At 31.3% G+C, this 23,945-nt stretch overlaps 2 protein-coding genes across 3 annotated transcripts in view; one reads left to right on the top strand and one right to left on the bottom strand.

Annotated features, from left to right (window-relative positions):
* Window positions 1–23,945, top strand: part of LOC126781823 (sorting nexin-25) — a 368,238-nt gene that overhangs the window by 307,029 nt on the left and 37,264 nt on the right. The gene's annotated exons all lie outside the window — the stretch shown is intronic.
* Window positions 1–23,945, bottom strand: part of LOC126781832 (proton channel OtopLc-like) — a 56,987-nt gene that overhangs the window by 23,260 nt on the left and 9,782 nt on the right. Inside the window, exons 1-2 of one of the 2 annotated variants that reach the window (XM_050506913.1) lie at window positions 8,627–8,773; window positions 1,321–1,569 (exon numbers count right to left, since the gene is read on the bottom strand). In XM_050506913.1, coding sequence (XP_050362870.1) covers window positions 1,321–1,569; window positions 8,627–8,685 — 308 coding nt within the window. In that variant the 5' untranslated portion in view covers window positions 8,686–8,773. Of the gene's footprint in view, window positions 1–1,320; window positions 1,570–8,626; window positions 8,774–23,945 lie in introns of those variants that run through there. The other variant, XM_050506912.1, reaches the window with a different exon arrangement.

Here is a 23,945-nt window from a genome sequence, read left to right as displayed (position 1 = left end):
ATTACAACTTAATATAATAATCATATTTTAACACTTATGCCAGTTAAGTTTCCACTACTGTTTTAACAGGGAAGTGGACTAATTTTGATGTTACATAAAATATAACTATTTATGACAAAGTAAAATTTTAACGTAAATATGGTTATGGTTAATTACTAATAAGTATTTTTCACAAGATTATAAAATTTATGAGTAGGATCAACTCGAGCAAAGTTGTATTAATAATATCTAAGACTAAATATGTATATATGCGCCGAAACCTTCAATAATCGTTTATAATAAAATATAAATTTCGGAACGACATAATTCATGCAATGTTAAGAAAATAATATCATGGTACAAACACTATTGATTTATGAACCCATTAGAATGGCAAAACAGTTTAGTGAAACCTAGACCGCCTCTACAATTTACTGGTTGCCGTTTCCGTCTGTCTGGACATTATGGGAATCTGATACACTCCAATCGTAATTCCCGTTGGATATTATATTTCGAAAAGGGAATAAACGTAAAGAGGATAAAGTTTATGGTTTATGCTGGTGACGAATATACGAGAAAAGTTATCGACATATCTGCTCCTAGAAATATAAATTAAATGATAAATTATTTTATTTAACCTCTTTTGTAAAACGATTGGCCGTTAATCCAAAGTATTATTCATTAAAAAACAGAGTTTGTTTTAGTAACTAAATTACGAAAAAAAATAGTCATATTGTTAGTTCCTAAGTTATATAGTACGAGAAATAGAAATAATATAACGTCTTTTATAAAACGATAAGCTGTTTATCAAAAGTCTCTTTCATTAGAAGCCAAACTTCCAAAGCGTTAATGTAAGCTTTTACATTCAATATTTCAATCGATCAATCAATTGTTTAAATACCCTTCGCTTTACAGTTAAGTTTTTGAAACCAAATTTACAAATTTCAAACGCAGAGCAATAACTTTCGGCATTATTCGTAAATGTGAGCTATAAATAGATTTTAGTTACTGTATATTAGCATCGTCGCATATCCTACTAGTATTATTAATGTGAACGTTTATATTTTTTAATTAGTCAAAACACTGCTGGACGGTTTTGGATGAAATTTAGAATAGAAGTAGTTAACCTGACTGACTGACCTGACTTGATTTAATATATAGGCTACCTAGCACTGGAAGCTTGTAGTCTATAAATCTGTACCGAATAAAAGATATATGCACAGTAGTAGTGGCAATTATTGTTATTCCAATTTTGAGATGCAACTAAACCGTATTTTGGATTTTACTTGTAAACTCTGCTTGAACAAAGCAGAGTTCGTGCGAGGTAATATTATATATTACCTCATAGGTGATTCCAAATGCACTCGGTGAGAAGAACAAGATGGCGCCGGTTGATGTGACGGGTGAGCCGGGATTGGTGGAGGGCTGCTATGCCTGCTTAATGTCTCTGGTGACACTAGTGCAGCTCCCGGTGACGCTGGACTCGGCAGAGGTGGAGCGCTGCTCCCAGACATCTCGGAATCCGCACCGAAAGTGCCCCTCGACACATGGGACCCACCCGACATGTTGTTTGCGGGTATCGAGTAACAGCTAAAACAATATAAAAATTAGAATTAGTTACTATAACTATAAGCTTATCATCATCAGTGAAAAAAAATACTCAAAAATAATAAAGTTTTCGAATAGGTACAAAATATACAGTATTTAAATGAAAACCGATTTAAAAAAAAAACTTTCTATCTTGCCATCAGTGTTTTTACTGTATGTATAAAAAACTAAATAACGTTTCTCTTAAAGAAATATCGCTTTTCTTAAATAAAGTCTAAAGTTTCCAATACAAGTTTAAACGTTGTTAAAAGTTTCTTGCCCATTAAACTTAAACTTCTCATCCTTCATTTAAAGTAACTTGATATTGAATTAATCCAACACGTGAGATTCAAAGTAAAGACCTTTATTAGATAAGTTATAAAGACTAAGATTTTAGTTTGCTTAGTTCAATGTCTGAGATTATCTCGACTTATTATTGACTAGAAATATCAAGTCGCGTCTATACTTCATTTGACGTATACTTTAATTTTAGCTTCTATTCCGAGGGCTAACTCGTAAAATCTTATCAATCTTATCAGAAGTACAGCTCAATAAAACTCGACAAACTCCAAATAAGAGGTTACGGGTAAGATGGGGAAGAAATTGATGGCTCAAGATTTCGAGTATTTCAATCGAAGATGTAATACGCTCACTGCTCGATTTTAATAGAGCTGTCTAAAGCTTAACAAATTTTGTTCAGCCAAGATTTGAAAACTCCATTTCATTTTTTGAATTAAATGAAATCCAAGCTTTGAATAAATCGAAGCACTCAGAACCAATTTTATATTTAAATTTCGCATTCTCCTGTATTTCTATTAATCGTTTTGCAATTTCTATAAATTACGTTTTATTTTTCAAAGATTAATAATTCTAGAATGTTGCAGGAATCACGTTCGCTCTTTCTGTCACCGTTCAATTGGTATAATACAAATAATAAGCCGATTTATTGGCGCCGCTAGATATCGAAGAACGTGACGAAAATGCCGACATCCGCTCCAAATGAAATACCGTTTGACAAACTTTGCTTTCAGTTGCTGAACGTCTATCTATTTACTATTCTAACGCCAGATCTCTGAGTATTGTTACTATCTACATGTGATAAATCGATGGATGTCTTTAGAATTTTAGTTCTTAAAACATTCGGTCATTCATTCCACTAATATGAAACGTATGTATTTTAATAATTCAGATGAAACTTATTCAAAGTTTATCTCAAACTGAGCGAGGACTTAAGGGATGATTAATGTTTCTTACAAGGTTCATTTTTATGGGCGGTTGTGGTCTCTTACCATCATATGGCCCATTTACCAGGCCCTCTACATATTTATAAAAAATTTTGGTCGATTTTTGTTAACTAGCTGAAATGAATACTCTCCAATAATCATTTATAAATTATTATTAAATAACGATAATTAAATTGTAATATAATAATAACAAGAACATAATAATTTATTTTTAATTATCCTCTTCACTGAGTAACACAATTAGTGATGAGAGTTCCTTCATAGATTATTTCAGAAGACAATACCAATGACCCCTTTTGTTCGTTTAATCTCTGTTTAACAACGAACAAAGGAGGCATTTGTGAACATTTCTCTTGCTGATATTTGAACTGGTATATTTTGCTCGTGAATAGTAGATATATCTATCAGTAATAGAAATTGTGCTTTTAAGAATGCGATTATTTAATAAATTAGTATTTCTACAAATTAGTAATCTTGTTAATCCTTTATGTCTTTGCGACCGGTATTATTCGCGTTAAATTTATATTACATAACGGAATAATAAAAAAGTCTTAAATATAAAATAGGAAGTAGAAGAACGCTTTTAAACATATCTCAATCTTATCATCATCATTTCAATCAATGATAAAACCGATCAAAAAATAAAATTAATGGGTGTTTTGTTTTTGGTAACTTGCAAATAGCCAAGCTTAGAAAAGTTAGTTTTTTTGAAATAACAGGCAGACAATTTAATTTTATTTATTTGTTAATATATACTAAAACATTTTACATTAAAGGTTACACTAGATAAACAAATAATGTTACTAAATGCAGATTGGAGTGTTTTCCAAGTAAAATTTCTACAAGGTACTTTTATAAAATAAAAAATAACAACACAGTAAATAAAATATTCCTAATTATCTGCTATAGGTTTATTATTCACAGAAAGCACTTATTATAAAATCGTTGGCCTCAACTAGGCCACAGACGATTAAATGAAATTTTAATTAAATGATACTTCGCTTCAAAATATAATTCGTTTCTACGTATAATCGAATAACGTTGAGCGACGAGCGCGCCATTTCCGCATCCAATATGGCAGCTTTTGATTTCCTGTACCGTTTCCCGCGTAAACGTTTTACGTGAGATTACGATGTACGTTTATTTTAATCAAGCTCCGCTGCGCCGCGCTTAACAACAACTGGTTTTTCAGTGTTATAGTATTTATCCCTAATAAAGTCACATAATCCATGTAGTCTAGCTTAGATAATAATGTTAAATCAATTTTTTATTAAGAAAAATAGGCAGATTTAATTAAATTTACTTAAACTTTTTTATAATTTTCAATGCGTTTTCGTGAAGTCACTATTTAGTCTATATTTTTGTTAATAATTTTGTTCGTCAATGTATCGAAGAGATGGTTTGTTCGAGCCCTATTAAGATATTTTAACAAATGCATACGGTACAGTAGTACATACGTAGGGTAAGGTGTTTTAGCACAATATGGATTGATTATTTACCTTGGTATTGACTGTATAACAATATTTATTTATATCTCAAATTTAGTTAGAAATTACAAGCATCACACACTTTTATTATGACAGTTTTGAAATAGTTTTAAGTTAGTCAAAATAAAATGTTTAATTCAATCCACGTATTCCGAACGCAATATTATATCGTTTATCTAGAACAAAGGAAGACCTTCAACTTCAAACGAAACAATAGTTACTAAAGCGGCCTAAAATACGAGCCGTCTACGGTTGGGTTGCAACTACCAATTCTATTAACTAGGTCTGGTCACGAGTTTTGAGCGCCTATTAGAAAATGGATGGTTATTACATTTTACCCTTCACAAATTGTTTGATTTAGTAAAATAAATGTCCACGCAATTTTGAAATCGATAGTCTTATCACGCAGGTAATTAAATTTGAGCTTACTTGTTTTTTATATAATTTATGTTTTCGGTATCGACGCTCTATTTGCCAACAACTCGTACAAATACTATAAAATATTTATAAAATAATAAATATTAGTGTAAAATATATTTTATTAAACAATTATTTTGTTAACTTACTTCGTTAAAGATGCCAATTGTTTTACGAATAATAAACATTTTGTATAACATTTACTTAAAAAATATTAAATGAAACATCTTTTAATTTAGTCCAGTTCTTGATGTAGTTACAATTCATATTCATAACAAAATTTATGTAAAGCCCAAAATATACAAGTATTTGCAAGCCATGCATCGAATCAAGTCTACATTGTATGTGTGATCGCTTGACTAACGTTTTACTTTTATTTTCAAGCGACAAAACAAAGTCTTTCTAGCTGTAACGGTAACAGCTACGGAACCCAAATAACGAGGTTTAGGCGACAAAGACTAAAACATTTACACGGTCTTATATTATTATACATATAAGAAACAATTACAATGTACATTTTAATGTGTATGTATGTTAGTAATTTGTAGCAGAGAAATATTATTAATTAATTTTGTCATATATTTGTAAAAAGATTTAATTTTTTTTTAATTGATGTATTTATTACCAACAAATATTGATAGGTATAACAATCATTACCGTTAATATTATACAGGTGATACTATACTAATATAATATGTAAATACATATTTCTTACAGCACTATGTCTATGAGGTGGTGACCATTACCATCAAGTGTCCCATTTACCCGTCCACGTATTTATAAATTAAAAAACTATGAGGTTGGAACGTTGGTCAAAGCTGAATAATATGGTATCATAAGGAAAATATTAATACAATACATAAATAATACAAATCCGCTAATAAAAAATAATTTGGAGTTATTAAAAAAACATTGAACATACATAATTATGGGTATTTAACCCAAATATACTCGTAATACAAACTCATTCATAAAAATCACTTTCACTATCTATAATCTCACTATTCTTTGAGCGCCAGTATAAATATTATCAGTCGTATACACTGTATGTTTGTAGCGTACTATGCTTTGCAAATCAATAACCAAATGATCGTAAGTATATAATTTTGATCGAAAGAAACTCGTCTTAAACGCATTGAAAATAGAGCTGCTTTTGGTTGACAAGCATAAAGTAAATACGTTTAATAGTATATTGTAGACGGTTTCGTAGCGTTCGCTTTCGTTGGAGCCTGTTGGCCGCCCGCCCAGTGATCAATGAGCGTCTGTAGTAACTGACTTTTTACGCTGAACGTAGTTTTTGTACTTTTATGCAAAGGGAAATGATAAAGGAACCAGTTACGAGCTGTTTTTGTTGGGTTGAGTTTGAAAGGCAAAAGTTATTCAAGGCTAAAAGATAAAAGAAGATTTAGTCATGTTATTAATAAGTTTAAATTAATAATAATAAATAATCAAACCTTTTTTTCCTTTACCTTAAAGTTGCATGGAAGAAATTGCTATCACCTCTTGTCCATTTTTCTATGTATTTAATTTATGTCTACGTAATTAGTGTCCAATAAAGAGTATTTAGAAATGAACTTGAATCAAACAAATAAATTATTTAAGCAGATTAATCGTCTGACATATGATTAAATTAATAATAATTAATGCATGGCTTAAAAAGGATTTAAATAATTTACTCAATTGGTATATATTACGTCCAATTCCTGTGTAGTTCGATATTATTGGATTATGCGAACGAATCAATTATTCAACTGTCTGTGACGCAATTACCAATTGATTGAATATGTTCGACGCTACATAATCCTCAATTGTTTACTGTCCCATGCTTCTGCCGTGCCACATTACCGTGTGTTTCCTATATAATATAAAACATATTGGTGTTGTTAGAAACGATTATAGACATTTTTGATAAGACCATCTAACGACAATATATTAATCTACCAGCTAAGGTATTACCAATGAGGTTTGGCTTGAAACAGGTGGCCAACATTAAAAAGTTTTCCTTACACACACCACGGACCCCGACTAAATACGAGTAGGATATAGTCGCACACTTTTGGTAAAACTTTTAATATAAAAACTGTATTAGCAGCAGCATCAAATTTTTTTTTTATTTGTGTTGTTTTCTCTTTTTGTTATTTGTTTCTACCTTCGTTTATTTAAGTTCAGTATAATGTTAGCATATAGTGTCATCCTATTCTAATGCTGAAAATGCCTTAATGGTTTATCACACTATACTAGTCAACAATTATCGTATTTTTTTGTTATTTTTGTAAATGTGTCGACGGTGCTTATATCAAAAAATAAATAAAAATCTTTAGTTTTTGTGACTGTTCTTTAAAAATCGATTATTATTGTGAATTAAATTTTAACAAAAACAAATTAGATAATGTGTAATCAAACCATTTTTGCTATTTATGTAAAACAATCATTCGTTTAAATATTTTCGCGGTGTAGAAATTAATAATATATATACAAATGAGTAGAGCCTTGGTCTGTATTAATGGTGGCAGAATATTTAGTTACATGACATGTGGTCGGTACCGCAGGAGCCGCATTTGTTTACAATGTAAGTTACCGTACATGTGGTTACACGAACGTTATTGAGTGAGCCCTTTAAATATTCTCCTTTACACTTTACTCTTCACCTGACGCGGCAAATAAAAAAAGAGTAATGGGTTATCAAAACACAAACACCAGATGATGTTCTAACCGAGTTATGTAAACTAACTACCTAAATAAAACATAACTTCCTCTTTCATAGTATAACATATATAAGTTTAAAGCCCTACGACTAAAGTGTAAAGTAGTGCTTGTTTAAAGTTCTTCAAAGTAGTTAAAAATACGTTTGACAGGTATCTTTCATATTTTTACAATTTTTTTTTTTTATATACACCCACTTAATATATATTCAACCCCTAAACAGTAATACCTAGTATTGTTGTGTTCCGGTTTAAAGGGTAAGTGAGCCAATGTATCAGCAGGTGCAAGGAACATAACATCTTAGTTACCAAGGTTGATGGCACATTGGCAATGTAAGGAATGGTTAATATTTCATACAGCGCCCATGTATGTGGGCGGTGGTGGCACTTATCATCAGGTCCGGTATTTTATAAAACAAAAACAAAATACAAAATTAACTTAAAAAGTTGAATACTTTTAGTAAGTTTAACGTAATTTGATTTCTTTTAAAAGAAAAGAATAGAAGCTATATCTATGTAAAAAAGGACGAAAATAGAAGTGTCTTAGTACCGCGTGAATATTCACTCCCTCTTTGCAGTTTCCCGTTTTGTTTCGTGAGTTTTTTTTTGTCAAGACGCTCGACGAAATGGTCGTAAGAAGGAGTAAGAAATAACTTCTTACGAGAAGTATGTTGTTACTTTTCATTCTATTGTAAATGCACAAAAGATAGTAAGCCCTTATAAAAAGTATTCATGCAAAAAAATAATTAAAATGTATTAATTAAATACAAATTTGGAACAAATTGCTTCATCATTTGCTCTTTAACATATGTCAAGTGAACAAACGCTCCAGTCGCATTTTCATTAACGGAGGGTCGCGTGAGATATCCACATTCTCTTGCATTTTAAAATTAATAGCCGACCACCCTTGTCAATGGACGTTCGCAGGGTAACCGGTCAATGACCCCAAGTATTTAGGACGAACCGGGCTTATAATATTGAAACAAATACGCCAGGAAGTAGGGCGAGGGGTTCGAAGCGTCAATGGTTTCCTATCCTGACTTCAAACTTTGACAACTTCTCAAGCTAAATTATTCATCAAGGGACTCGGGATATACTTGTTTGCCTGTCCCTTAAGACGGATTAAACCCTTATGACCGTCGTAATTCCTTCAGACCACGATGAAATTCCTTAAATACACATTTTAACTATCATTAATATCAATGACTACCTTTCGATGGCATCAACGTCGATTTCGGTTCCATTAACCAAAGTTTCTGTTATCTTCATCGTTACTTCGGATTTCTACGAATTACTAATGATCCATATGAAAATGCTAGTGTCAAATCATTTTAACTTTCAATAGCAACACGCAGGTCGCCGCGAACGCACTCACCACACTGAATTAGATGAGAGCGTCGCGGGGGATCTAATTCGTTGATACCCAGCTCGATTGCAGCAATTTTGTCCTGCTATTATTGCAAGCACGAGGGCGGGACAGGACATAAGCTCTCGAGCGAAATTGTTGTACAAATAGATTATTAATGGCATCAAATGTGAGTGGACTTAGGGACGTGGGAATGTCAGGGACATATTGTAGTTCACTTCAAGATAAGACACAGAAAACCTATCTCGATTCCTTATTATCAAAGAATCATTAGAAGTATTTAGTGTAAGTAAATTGATGATTTTTTTTTATTATGATATAATTATAATTTCTTTTGCAGATGCCCTTTATTTTTCTCATTGTCAAATTTTGATCAAATTTATATGGGACCGTCTGAGATGAAGCAAGAATTATTTAAATCAGAAAAAGAACATAAATGATAGTTGATTCCGAAAATATTCCGACGAATTGAGGTACAAATTCGGTTTAAAAGGTTTCATATGAAAAACATGATTATTATTTTATAAAAACCAATTGACTTAGTTACGCTTAAAAACAAATGATTATAGTAAACGTTTAAGTTTACATTCTGGTTGGATGATGTATATTATTCAGCTATTATTATAAAAGGTATTTTGCGCAAGAGCTGTAATTGAGGGACGCAGGGGTCGGATGGTTACGGAAGCGGATATTGTCGATTTCGCTGCGGAGACAGTCTGTGACCATGATTCTAAATGGAAATAGTGTTTGCCTTTTTCAAATTTATTTTAGGAAGGCAATGATCCACGTTTGACCACTCTGGCCACTGTCATTACAGAAGTAACAATTTCCATGTGCTGCCATCACTTGACCAAATTCGCTCACCACCAGAATATATCAATACAATTTTTGTTTAGATATATTTTCTTTATCACTAATTAAAAACAACTAAAGATTCCCTTATATTATTTACGATTATCAAAGAAACATTATAAAACATACTGTTCAAATATGTGTACTTGTATACGTCTGTGTAATAAATGGTATTATACTAAAAGCATATATCCTTTAAGATAAATCATAATTAATATTTTTTTAATCTATATCTCATACTAAATGACTCATTTTACAACTATTTACTGTAAGCAAAATATATTTTTAAAGTCAAATTAAGTGACCAAAACATAAATAAATATAATATGGTGTTAAGTTGAACTTTTCTTTTATCAAAAAATGTAAATTTACCACAATTAATATTAAGCCCAGATTCATAATAATAATAATGTCCTCCACACCGATTTCAGCCACGGCGGCCAATCTCAAGAGAGATTAGCCAACTACGCAGGGGATATTATAGTGCACAAGCGTGTGCGCAAACACAGGTGCACTCTCTATTCCCTAACTCTCATAATCCGATGGGACGGCAATCCGACACGACCGGAAAGATTTCAGGCGCAGGACAGACGGCTTTACGTGCTTTCCGCGGCAAGGGGGTGTACACACTTCCAACTTCCAGACTTCTAATAAACGGGCTGCTTCTGAGAATTTTCTGATAGAAAAACTCAATAACTTTTAATCGACCCGACCTAGGAAATGAACCCAGGACCTCCGGGTCTGCGGCCTTACATCATGCCACTAAACCAACGATGCAGTCGATTCATAATATGGTTATAAAAATAGTTTTCTGTTTTTATCCTACTCTATGACCATCTCTGTGAATCTAGCAAAATGCACAACAACCGGTCACGGAATTTGTTTTTGTTGGAATTTGTTGTCAATTTAAATTTATGATCACATATCGCAGATTCGCAGGTCACGTGGGGCCGCTAGTATTTATTTGCAACAGGTCGATTACACTACCATTTTATTTTTGAATCATTTAGAAATATGTCAATATATATATAAATACAAGTAACTTCATTATCGTGGCTTGAATAACAGCTTTTGTACTATCATCAAAAATTACTTTAGTTCCCGCCACAAAAATAAACTGTACCATGACCGAAGATGTTCTACAATATGAAGTCTAGTTTTATGAAAATGCTTAAAACGGTGTTTACATGTAATTAGTTGAAATGTTTTCGTTTTATTTCTTGCATTTATTTATAAAACAACTAATACCGAGTATCAATTCAAAGATATTGATTTTACAAATAAAGAGAGCTTAAAGTTTTTCAATAAAATTTAGTTTTTTATTGTATGTCTTTTCATTGCGAGAGAGTAAAATATATTTCGCCAATTACGTAAGATGGAGGGGAAAAGAAGGATTGATCGGTTTTGTCGAGATTGTAAAAACATTAAAATTCGAGGCAAACAAAAAGTGGGAATTTCTCTTACATTTTTATCTAAAGTAATATTATCACTTATCTTTAACCACAAATATTTACATGAACATTACGTACGTAACATACATATCTGAGCGATCATATTTGTGTTGTATGAATTTTCAAGTCCCCGACAAAGCATCCATGCAAAAATAGTTGAGTGTAAAAAGCTTCTTATAGGTACGAGTATGTCTCGTCATCATCAACATAATATGTTACACAAAAATACCACATTTTTTATCACTATTTGAACTAAATTAAGTTTTATACTATTACGTTGTAATGCTTGCGAACTATTTTAATTATACAAATGATTACAACCAAACTTAAAATAATATGACATAAAAATTGTTTATAATATTTTTAAATACTTTACCGAAACTTTCTTTTCATTTTGCATATAAATACAACATTAATTATTGACGTTATTAGTTAAATAAGGGTTCATAAAAAATCTTACACGTAATTATTATTTACTCATATATTTTTATTACTTAGTCGGTGGTCAAAAGGCGACGCGCAGTCTCGTTTGAAGCACTCTCGCGCTCGCTAAGAACACGAATTCGATTTCAAAGCAACTCTCAACTTTAATCCGTTTAGATAAATCTCTTTTTGCAGTAATAGAATATGGTATGAATTTGTCTAGCTCTGCATACATAAATTGTACCATTTAGTAGAGACTGGAATAGACGGAAATATTATCCGTGGAGTGGTGGCGATTTGCATAATAATCTATTCAAGAACTTCCTCTTAAGTGAGAATGTTTCGGATTAATTCGGACAATAACGTAATTTTATAATTCAATCTATTAACGTTTCCTTATCGAGGACTGTGTCAGCTTGCGACGTGTTCTCCGTGTAAATATCCCACTAGTGGGCTAAGGCCTCCTCTCCTTTCAAGGAAAAGATAAATATCCTATACTATATTATATATTTATGTTATTTTTTATTTGAAATGTGTATTTATGTATTAATGTATGAAGCATTGAAACCTTCAAATCATTTTCAATCTAGTGGTAAGGCTTTGTGCAATCTCGCCAGGGTAGATACGACCCACTCATCAGATATTCTACCGCAAAACAGCAGTACTTGGTATTGTTGTATTCCGGTGTGTGAAGTATGAGAAAGCCATTGATTAGAGCTTCGAATGGTTGTAAGAATAACCCTTATTTTGTACTAGAGAAATAAACAAGCTTTGAAATTAATGTGAAATTGTTTTTCCAATGAAACTGTTAGGAACTGCTCATTAAAGAAACTTGGTATTTTTCCCCAATTGTAAAATGGTGGCAGCGACGACGTGACAGTTTATCACGGGATCAAATGTTTTTCTTCCATCCGGCAACTTTGTTATACTTGACATAACGAACAAAAACGAAAAATTTTTTTGTTCGTTTGTTGTACATCAGAAAAACACTTAGTATCCACCTTAACTACATTGAAATCTTTTATAAAAAGATTTACGATGGTAGACAAGAGCACTATAAACAAATAAAATGGGTGTTAAAAGCTTTACGCTTTTAAATATCCAACTTGGAAAATTCACAATGCACTACACTATATATTCAATTATGAAAATATCCGTTGTTATATAAATAGTATCAGTGACAGTCTGCATTACAGCAGGGTAGTGGGATAAGCTCCAAGCATCTCGGTTCTAACTTCTGTATAATATGTATTTATGTAAATGTTTGTAATATTGAAGTGCTATATAATTCATAAAATATAAAATGATATTTTATTAATAAAACATACCATACCAAAATTATGAGTAACGGTCAAACATTTTCTTTACAAAACATTCCACCCTGACAAATCATAATTTTTATTAAATAAATAAATAAAACATCAATATAATCAAAAACTGTTTTATTTTGCTAACAAGTCGTTGCAATTCATGTTCCATGAACGCCTAGACATTTTACTAGACAGGAATGTATTCCCCCAATAAGCTGCGTAGGCGACACACGTCGAGAGACGGAGAGGCAGCGGAGACATCTGTAGGGTCCTCCAAGTCACAATAGCTATAAGCTAGGCGGTAGATGCATCTCACACAATGCTCCATAAAACTTCAAATGGCATAACTTAGTTATATTTAATGACCTGCCCTTTAATTTTCCTTTACAAAGGATAAAAGTATTAGAATATATATGTTAAAGTCAAATAGAAAAGGTTATAATTGTTATTTTTAATGCTATATAAGCATAAGCCCCAATTAAAAAATGCAAAATTTATATAAAGAACGAATCTTAAGCCAAAGAATGTACCTACATTTTCAAAATTATAATTTTTTATTTTTACATTAGGTTCCTAGTCACAATTTTCATGTAATCTACGATGTAAAATTACGTTTTTACCATGATACTGTAATCCCTACAGCATCGTGGTAAAAACGCAATTTTACAGCGTTATATTTATAGTTCTGAAGCTAGCTAAATATAGCGTCATGGCAACACCACGGTCTATTAACGTTATCTCCCTACAAATCACCATTGCCTATTTTCACACGATCACAGAACCAGCATACGCACACATGTGCCATCAATTATGTAAAAGGAAAGATAATTGTCTGAGATTTCATCTCAATTTAATGTATACCCATATAAATCTCTTACTTGTCATTTAGTCCTTTTATTTTTCTGTTTAAAGCTTTTCATAATATATTTCTTTAACTTTATAAGTTATAAAAAGTACATTGTACAAATATAAAAAAAGGCTTATGTACAATTAAGAAAATTAAAAGCCGTAAATTACATTGACATCTTGGATTATATAAATTACTGAATAATATAACGTATATAAAATAACGTATTTACGTCAATTTTCTTGTAAACTTATTAATGTTTTCAAAACTTTTAATCGTTACTGCTTTAAAATTTATAAAAAAAAATACAAAATAATCTGTTGATTATAATATATCACAGAACAAATGAAATGGGACTCGTTCTATCATAGGTTTTTTTTTTAATTTTGTCTGATTGTAGTTATACGGATTTAAATTAATTGTTCTTCTAAATCTTAAAAAATAAAAACTTATTTCAAAACATGATATAATGTTGTCCATAATACACGTATAGTTGAACGAAAATACCAGACCACCAAGTACATCAATAATTTATGGGATATTACATATATAGGTTTTAGTTACAAAAACGTGTATGAGCAGGAAATAACACAGTAACCGCCACTCAAAGCCACCACACACCAACAGCGTTCGTTAACCACACAAAAATGTACATTTGAAAACTAGAGTAGTATAAAAGTTTTGATCAAAGTGGAAGCGACAGCGAACAATGAAAAAAGCGCAGGAACTACAATATGCATTTTCTTCGCGGACAATGTGCGAAAGATAAAGTGCTGAAAAGCACTTTCTTGCTAACTTTTTATAAACTATAGAATATTCTAGAGGAGTTTCTTTTTCTGCCTTTATATTCTCCATTACAGCATGCAATCATTAAATATCGTTCAATTCATTTTTAAGAGATAAAGTAATACTAGTTATAAGAAATTTAATATCAGCGGTAAGATGCCGTAAAGTATTAGTAAGGGCTTCTCTCGCTAATTACATTCCGGCTATCATCGACCTCGATGTCTTATAATATTCTCGCTCAAGTAACTCGTAAAATGACTAATTGAGAAAGATGACACAAATTCTAGGACAATATTCCTGCAGGGCGCGTATATTTAAGATATTAGTAATTTCAGCACTAAGCTGTGAATTTGGATGGATTATTTATATTTTAGGTTTTTTATGATAAAAAAATATATTTAAAGTTTTTTTCTATTATAGGTTATTTTATCAGTTGATTTAAATATAATTTGCATAGTCTATGTCATAGATAGCTAACGGGGGCGATGTCAGCCCTCGATGGGTGCCGGAGCGTTCCTGGAAGGCGATAGCGGAGCCAATAAACAAATTTATTATATCATATATATATATGTTCAAAATACCTGTTTTCATAAACAAAATACATGTAGCTGTGAAAATTATCCAATTTTTATCGCTTCCGAAACCGAAACAGCCTGTGAATGTCCCACTGCTGGGCTAAAGGCCTCCTCTCCTCATTTTGAGGTGAAGATTTGGAGCTTATTCCACCACGCTGCTCCAATGCGGGTTGGTGGAATACACATGTGGCAGAATCTCAGTGAAATTAGACACATGCAGGTTTCCTCACGATGTTTTCCTTCACCGTAAAGCACGAGATGAATTATAATCACAAATTAAGCACATGAAAATTCAGTGGTGCTGCCCGAGTTTGAACCCATGATCATCGGTTAAGATTCACGCGTTCTTACCACTGGGCCATCTCGGCTTTTTAAACATATATATTATCGCTTGATTAAACATTTTATAATTAATATGCTAATTAAAAACCTAAAACGCTTTCAGTTTAGATAACAAATTAATACAAATTTCCTTAAATGGTGGTAAGAAAACACAACGTACAGCAATTTAACATGTTCCGACAAGAACATGGAAACAGCCAGAAATCACTTGTCGCAAATGCATGCGTCACCAACAAATTAGTGAATGTGTGCATATGCACATAATCAAACCTGTAAAAATAGCTATAGAATTATTAAATATATTTTTGTTGAAATTAAACAGTCGAATTCTAAGTAATTCTAAACATTATTTTTTAGTTATCTATTACTCTGTTGTTGAGATGTTAATTTTTATTTAAAAAAAAACTGAACTACATCTAAATATTAGAGCCAGCAGTATTGAGCACTTGAAATAATTGAATGTTTCTCCGTACTTTCCTATTGAGTAAGTATGTGGTTAATTCGCATTTTTTTTTCAAATGAAGCTATGAAACTAAACTTTTAAAACCTTTAAATAAAATGCTGATAAAAAGAACAAAGATACTATATCCTATTTCCAAGGACTGGAAAAGAAAAATTCTAAATAGCCACTAACCACCAACCAACGTATATCCAAAAATTTTCGTCGTCATCCACACAATACAATGATGGATTACGACTACTACGAGCCTTTAACGTCATAATTCCTTTTTGTGGTAAACTTTTTCTATTCATACAAATTCCAAGCAGAGATAAATAAACCACATTTTCCACTTTATCAGAAGTCTGCTAAGCCAGCAGGCATACTTACTGCAAACACTTGGAAATTATTGGAGTGTTTTTACGAAGTGTTACCAAGTTATTATAAACATTAATATAAGGCTTGGGACCATTCACTAATAAGAAATTCTTAGAACTCAAGACTAACTCAAAATATAAAATTCACTCTTGAATATTAAAATATCAAAAGGCTTCAATAATCAATACCAGTAGTCCAACCTTCAATTTCGGTGTCCACAACAGAACGTATAAAAAATTTACTTCAAAAGATAAGAAATTGAAGCCAGTTAATGTACGATCAGTATTCATTTGATTATAACGAAACTGTAACCCGAAATCAATGCATTTTTAACACTCCTCCTGCATCTCAATGTTGTCATGTATTATTAATTTTGTATTTATATCATTATTTTTTGTTTAATATTGATTATGAGTTTATTTAAAAAAAAAAAAACAATTATTTAATATTACTGATAATAAACTGTAAAGTCCATTATACATATATTAATGTAAATTAAGACTGACTTTTCAAGGACGAAGGTACAAAATGGGTCCGGAAAAGTTAGTATGATTTTATACCAATAAAAACCTAGTTGTTACAACGGTACAGTTGCATTGAAAATTGGCTTCTTTCATTATAAAGGGTTTTAAGAGCATAGAAGAATATAACAAAGAAAAAACATGAAAGCGTTTCCGTATAAAAACAATGCAGCCCATGGGGAGCCCCAACTTCCGGCACCTAATGTCAGAGAGGGAGATCATAGATCCACTTTATAGATTGTATCTATACATGTGTATATATGTATAAAATATGAATGAACACTTTCAACAGTATTTTTATTTTTTTTACATAAGAATATATAAAGCGAACAAAGGGACAATTAAACATAAATGTTGCCAGCTTAGACTGGGACTTCAATTAATTGTGCTCCGGTAAAAAGGTGAACCAAAAGCGATATAGAAACATTAGGGCCAACCTGTATATGTAAAATTAGTTCTACTACAATATAACAGCTACAGCAAAAGTATTTGCCATTTCGTTTACCATTTGCCTAAACATTTGACAATAAAGCCAAGCTTTTTCAATCACTCTAAAACAAATTATTTATCACAATGTTGGTAATTTAGACAATTGACCATCGAATTCATAAAGCCCTTATTACGAAACGTTCAAAAGTAAAGTGTATAGGTAGCACAATATTCCATTACACTGGGAAGTTTACCAGAAGTTTTTTTTCTGGCACTGATGTAACAAACACCTACCTATACACAATCTTAATTACTAAATCTTAGAACAACAATAAACATTAATCGAGAGAATTTAAATTAACAACGGGACTAAATAAACAAAGCATTATCGTAAATGCAGTTCGATTAATTCTCCGAGAGCTTACGAGATCTATACGTAAATACGTACGGACTAAGGCTTACCTAGCCGCTATTAAGGAAAGTAGACAACTATAAACGCAGATAATAGTTAAATAAAATTAGCTCTTAGAGGTTTAAGAAACATAATTCGTTTTAGTTACGATGTAAATACTTTAAAATATTTTATTTACTATTAAAAAAGGGAAAGAAAATATTTATTTTTAAAACTACTTAAAATTAAATTTAATACATTTTAATCATCACGTTTATTATATTAAATATTACAGGGTCTCCTTTTTTCTATAATGATGTACAATATGTGAAATATGTAGCCGACATGCGTAAATTCGTATTAAAACAAAATACATGTGATTGTAGAAATAATTTTATGATTATTTTATTTAAATGAGATACTTATTTAACGCATTCTTACGCTTTTCAAGATCTCAATTTCGAATTCCTCCGTGATATCAATCTATTATAGTAATTTATCATCACGTCGTCATCCCAGCATTTTTCAAAGCAAGCAACTCGAACATTATTATCAAAGATCAGACGTGACTTGAACAAAAAATCTCAGCGATGATTCCTGCAATGTTACCACCATACAAATTGATGGTTCCCCCACTTTAAATACTGGACCTAGAATAACAATGTTTGATTTATGACGCGTGATAGGTCGTTGAGTAAAATATTACCCGCGAGGGCGTCAAGAATGGGGGAGATGCGAGGCTTCTTTTTAGAAGGATACGACTCAGATATGACTTTTATTTAAACGTCACTTATTGTATAGATATTTAAATAAATCAAATTGTTATTTTATTGACTTTATAAGTATATTTAATTCTTATTTAAACTTACTTTAACACACAAATATTAAGTGTAACATTTGTGACACAACAAATGCGATCCAAGACATTCTAATCGACAGAACACGTAAGTTTTTAGAAGAACAGGGAGTTCGGAATCGGGAGTTAAAATCTCTGATATAGGAGCTTAACTTATGATTTTTACTCATCGTGTAATCGAGAAAAACACCATGAGAAAACCTATGGTTATAGCTATGGCATGGAAAAATTATGGTGTATATATGTGTAGTATTCGATGTCACTTTAACTGATTTAAGATAAAATTAGGTATTTAAAAGGGTAAAGCTTTCAACGCCTACGGACTTTACGGACTGCTCTAATATAATGTATAAATTTAATTCAAAATTTAAATCTAACTCGCTTAATCAAAAGATTATAAAATCGCTCAGTTAATTAACAACCAGAGAACATAAAGTATAGAAACTGCTTTGTATTATCGATTAAGTTAATGTTCCTCTGGAACTTCAATTATGTTCAGGCTATCTTATAATGCCTTTTACTTATTCCGGCATAACGGCATCTGTTACCTTGCATGGCTGAGATATGAGCCTCAACGCCCCGATGTATAATGGGCGTGAATAACCATTATGCTAGCATAGATGGAGGCATAACGCTAACGATATTTGCATTGTTTCGGATATATTGATTTTGTATTAAAACGAAAATGGTAGTTTTAGCTTGTGGATTTCGAAGCGTTGCGTGGATAATAATTCATTCATGTATCTTGATTTTAATATCAATGTTTTGTAGTTTCGATAAAAATACGAAGGGCGTGCTTAATAATAATATCCTGGGACATTTTTCACACACGGCCATCTGATCCCAAATTAAGCTTGTACAAAGCTTGTGCTATGGAAACCAGACAACTGATATACTACATATACTATTTTTCTTTTGTAAATACATACTTATATAGATAATTACATCCAGACTCAGGACAAATATACATGTTCATGCACACAAATGTCTGTCCTGGGTGGGAATCGAACCCACAATCTTCGGCGTGAAAGGCAAGTATCTACCAACCACGCCAACCGGCTCGTCTGCTTAAGGTAATTGATACTTAATAGTCTGACTAGATACAAGTGAAGATGACGAAAATGACTGTATTTTTATTACAATTTCAATGACGCAAACAAGCGAATGTTTTCTGAATCTGATGATTAAAATTCACCTTCTCCTAGAGTTTCTTGCACTGTAAGAAATTCCTTAAAGCATTACATCAAAAGCCATGAGATAAATTATTTTATTTGTGCCTAAAATTACATTGAGCTACTCATCCTTTAAATTGGACTACATCCATATAAAAGAATTGATTGGCGATATAATAGATAATAAGTGGGTGGGTCCTGATGAACTTGTAACTTCTCCGTACACAAACCTTCTGTAATTCCAGCAGCCGAAATCACTGACCAAAATGGTCTAGATGGGTAAAAGACGTTTGAGCTAATATTCGTTCATTTCTAATCAATGTATGTATAGTGTAATACTCTCTATATAATATATTATATATGTATTACCTTTACTCTTTCTCTTTCAAACCTTCCTCTATGCTTTTCCATTTTATTTGAATTGTAATATTCGTGTTTCATTAGTAGAAATGCATTTTATTTAAACCCGTTCAATATTAGATCACAATAAAACAAATGCTTATAAATAAAAGCGTAGTTGAAGCAACAGAAATCATTATTGAGATTGAGCAGCTAATTAATTTTATTAGCTTCGTGTTATTTGAATAATAATCGTGAGAAAAAACAGAATTTATCTTACAATTCCCAATACATGAGGAGCTGACAGTTTGTTTTAGTTCAGAGCCAGTTTATGGAGCGCCTGATTTTCGAGCCACTATTCAAATTAGACGCTAGTATATAAATATTAATTATATAAAATTTTATCTTAATGAGTCTTAATATTTAAATTGTCAGTTATTAAGGTTATATAATTTTCTTTAATGAATTCCTTTAAAATAATGAAGGCAAACTAAAGTTGGGTACTGTAACTAAAAACATTATTAATATAAACCCTACTCAATATTTTCTACTCTCGACACGAAAGATGACATGGAAGCTAATTTAAAATTAATAATATGGTGGCTAGGATTGTTAGCGCAATTTTAACTTGCATTAAGGTTTTCAATTTTAGAAGCGGAAGTTCGTTCATAGTGGATGAATATTCTGGTATAGTCATTAAAGTGATTAAGTATATTACCAACCATAGACAACGCCAAGTACACGCTTTATAGGCTTCTATTTTTGAATTGTATTTTTTTTAATATTTGTTACCTCAGAACTCCATCATTTATAAACCGATATAGAAAATGTTTTTTTTTTTTGGAGGTATACTTCCCATTTAGCCCTATTTAAATTTGAAGAAAAATTCCCTCCTTAGGGTGAAAAAATATCCCCAGGGTAAATTTAATTTGAAGTCGGTCTTGTTTTTTAAGCAGATATTTATCCAAGTAATCTTTATTATAACCACAAATAATTCAGATGTTTTTGTGTAAAATGGTTCGTTTTCAGCTATTTTATTTTTATATAACTAAACAAAGCTATTTGTTTGATTATTGAAACATGAATACTCATAAAAACAATTTAAAATATATTTAGTTTATATGGATAAGTAGAGATAACAACATTGATTGATTGAGCCATTTAATACTGTTTAACAAAAACTTATTTATAAACATATGTATGAATTTATCATATAAATATATTGATCCTGATAAATATGATTAAATTGTTTTAAGTAAATGATGATAGCATACGTTTGTTTTGAACAATCACTAATTATTATTATAGACGCTTAAAGAAAATTTTGAGATTTTATTTAAGAGTGTTTGGTTCTATTTCGCCAAATATATCTGCTGATATACATACCTTTATGTATTTTATTATTATGATAAATACCCACTGGTTTTATTTTGATGAAAATTCCAGCTATCGATTAAGTCAAAGACATAATTCGTTCTCAAGATATGATATGGATCGGACTAATAAGAATTTCCAAAATAAAACAGTATGTCTTATCATTCCGCGTTAATAAACGTTCAATGTCCGGTTATGACTTAATTTTTTTTTAACATTATTTATTTTTCTGAGTGAATGTTATTACGTAAAAGTAATGTTTTTTTTTTTAAATTTATGCGATATGACGACATGAAGCTTTGCTCATCATGAAAAACATCTTTGTTTTAAGATTTCATATAAATTCTGGTACTTAAACGCCATGAGTGTTTTATAGTCTCGAGCATCAAAAACTTGGTAGGTGTGCTTCATATTTTTCTAAACGTCTACCGCGTCTGCTCTGAGTGTGACGTTAAGAAAAATATCTTGCTTGTGGAAATTAAATATTAATAGTAGTGTTGTTGTTACTTTTTAATATAAAAATAATATTCATGTTGAAAACTCCTTTATGCTTTAGCTTTGTTTATAATTGCTTGTATAACATTAATTGCATTTTTATTTGTTACAATATATAGTGGACGTTCATCTTTTTTTAACAGCGTCACATTTTGTTGTAATATTATTAACATAATATTAAAGTTATTATATACAGTCATATAACATTACATATGTTTTCAAATTTACCTATATTGCTTAAATTTTCACTCACATGTATGCAAAGTTCACGAGCAGCTATACAAGTCAATTATCGTAGTGACAGCGAATTCAGAACTCGAGGTGTACTAATTAAGTGTATTATACAGCGTTCCTACTCAATATTGTTTTACTTACACACATAAACTTATTTCCTGTACGTAGTTAATGTAAACAAGAAACACTATTTTATTAAAATCGATTCATATTATATGAAAGGCTACTACTAAGATGTTTGAAAATATTTCTTAATAGTGACTGAGTAGAAGTTACGTAAGCTATGTATTCCGAAGAGAAGCTACGCTTTTGTTTACGCGAATAAAAACCCGACTTCTATTGACTGACGCGACGCACGCGATTCGGCAAATACGGCTGACTATCAAATGTCAATGTTATGTGAACGTTTCCCCTTTAATCATGCACCGGTTTCGTCACTCCGCAACGCGACAGACTGTTTCGGTGCAATTTAGGGATCACTCTTGCTGAGCTGTCTGGCGTGAAATTAGCGTCACATGTCGGTTCAAGTGCCAACCACTCATATGTTCATGTTACCGATTACGCCATAAACACTGCAATAGTGGATAGACTTCTAAAGGATCGCGGGAAGTTTCCAAGTGGCTATACAAATGAATGTTGATAATTATATATGTGTAAGAAGAATTGTTGTGGGAATCTTGAGACAGGTGTTTGTTTAGGGCTCATTTGAGTTTTATTATTTTAAGATTCATCTTATTTATACATGAATCAAGTAGTCCTTATTAATTATAAGCTTACATCACATGTCTAAGCTAAGAAGTTTGAATTATTAAACTGTAATACCGAATGGCTTAAAAGATTGATTTTTCTTGTCGATTATTATTGATATTATCATTACAAACATAATATATACACGTATTCATTTTATCATCATTATTTTTAATTTAAGTAACAATTTTCATTTACATCAAACTAACTTAACACTCCAGGCAGCACTTGAAACCCTTCATGCTGACCGCAACTTCTCGAGAAGTAGTTCAGTACTAAATGTTCTCTGACCTGTTGTGTGCAGAGTTGTAATAACCGACAAACTCCAACTGAAATTGTAGGTGCTCCAACTATACCGAGGTCAATGGGATGCGTATTGGAGCATATACCTAAGCTTTATTATTCTCTTAAAATGTGAGCTTACTTATTTATCGTATATTTCGTACTGAATGCCTCGTTGGTCGCGAGATCTACGCTTATAGCTACTTTATAAGTTTTCCGAGGTATCCCGAAATCCTTGGTTCATTAAAAATTAAGTGGGTTTTTCTGAACAGAAATTCTTACTTTCATTCCCGTTCTTCGAAAGACTTTTATAGCCATTAGTCGGAATGAGAGTAAAGAAATAGAGTTCAGTCAAAGATGGCTAGTCTACGTGTCTACGTACTATTCTAAGTGGTTTTAATTTGATCACTATTGCCCATTGACATTGAAACAGTAAAACATTTAAAGCATTTTTTACACGGCAATATGCTCCAAATCATAGGTAACTACTGATTAGGAAACAGCTAAAGAGAATTACAATTTGTAGATTAACTGATCACTAAGTATCTTCCCTGGAAAGCTTACATTGCCTAACAGAAATACAATATAAAAACTACAACAACCTCTATACCTACATTTAAAATGTATGTTTATAAGTAATATTATACTAAAACACGGGTAAATATCGATATAATAAGAGTAAATTGTTTCTATTAAATAAATACATACGCATGATAAATCGTCCGCATTAATCTTAGCTAAAAGGCGGAGAAGCGATTATAATAAATCGTATCTTATAAAACTACATTAGAGTATGAACATACATTTTATTTTATTTTAGCTTATCAAATAGAAAGCCAACGTTATATATTAAGAAACACAATGTCTTTTTGCACGTATAAAATATTGTAACAAAATATATATCAATTATAGGCTAACTT

Source organism: Nymphalis io, chromosome 4 (assembly GCF_905147045.1).
Source record: "Nymphalis io chromosome 4, ilAglIoxx1.1, whole genome shotgun sequence".
In the NCBI taxonomy this organism is placed as follows: domain Eukaryota; kingdom Metazoa; phylum Arthropoda; class Insecta; order Lepidoptera; family Nymphalidae; genus Nymphalis; species Nymphalis io.
The sequence above is the reverse complement of the archived record's forward strand: the minus strand, read 5'-3'. Positions and strand labels throughout refer to the sequence as shown.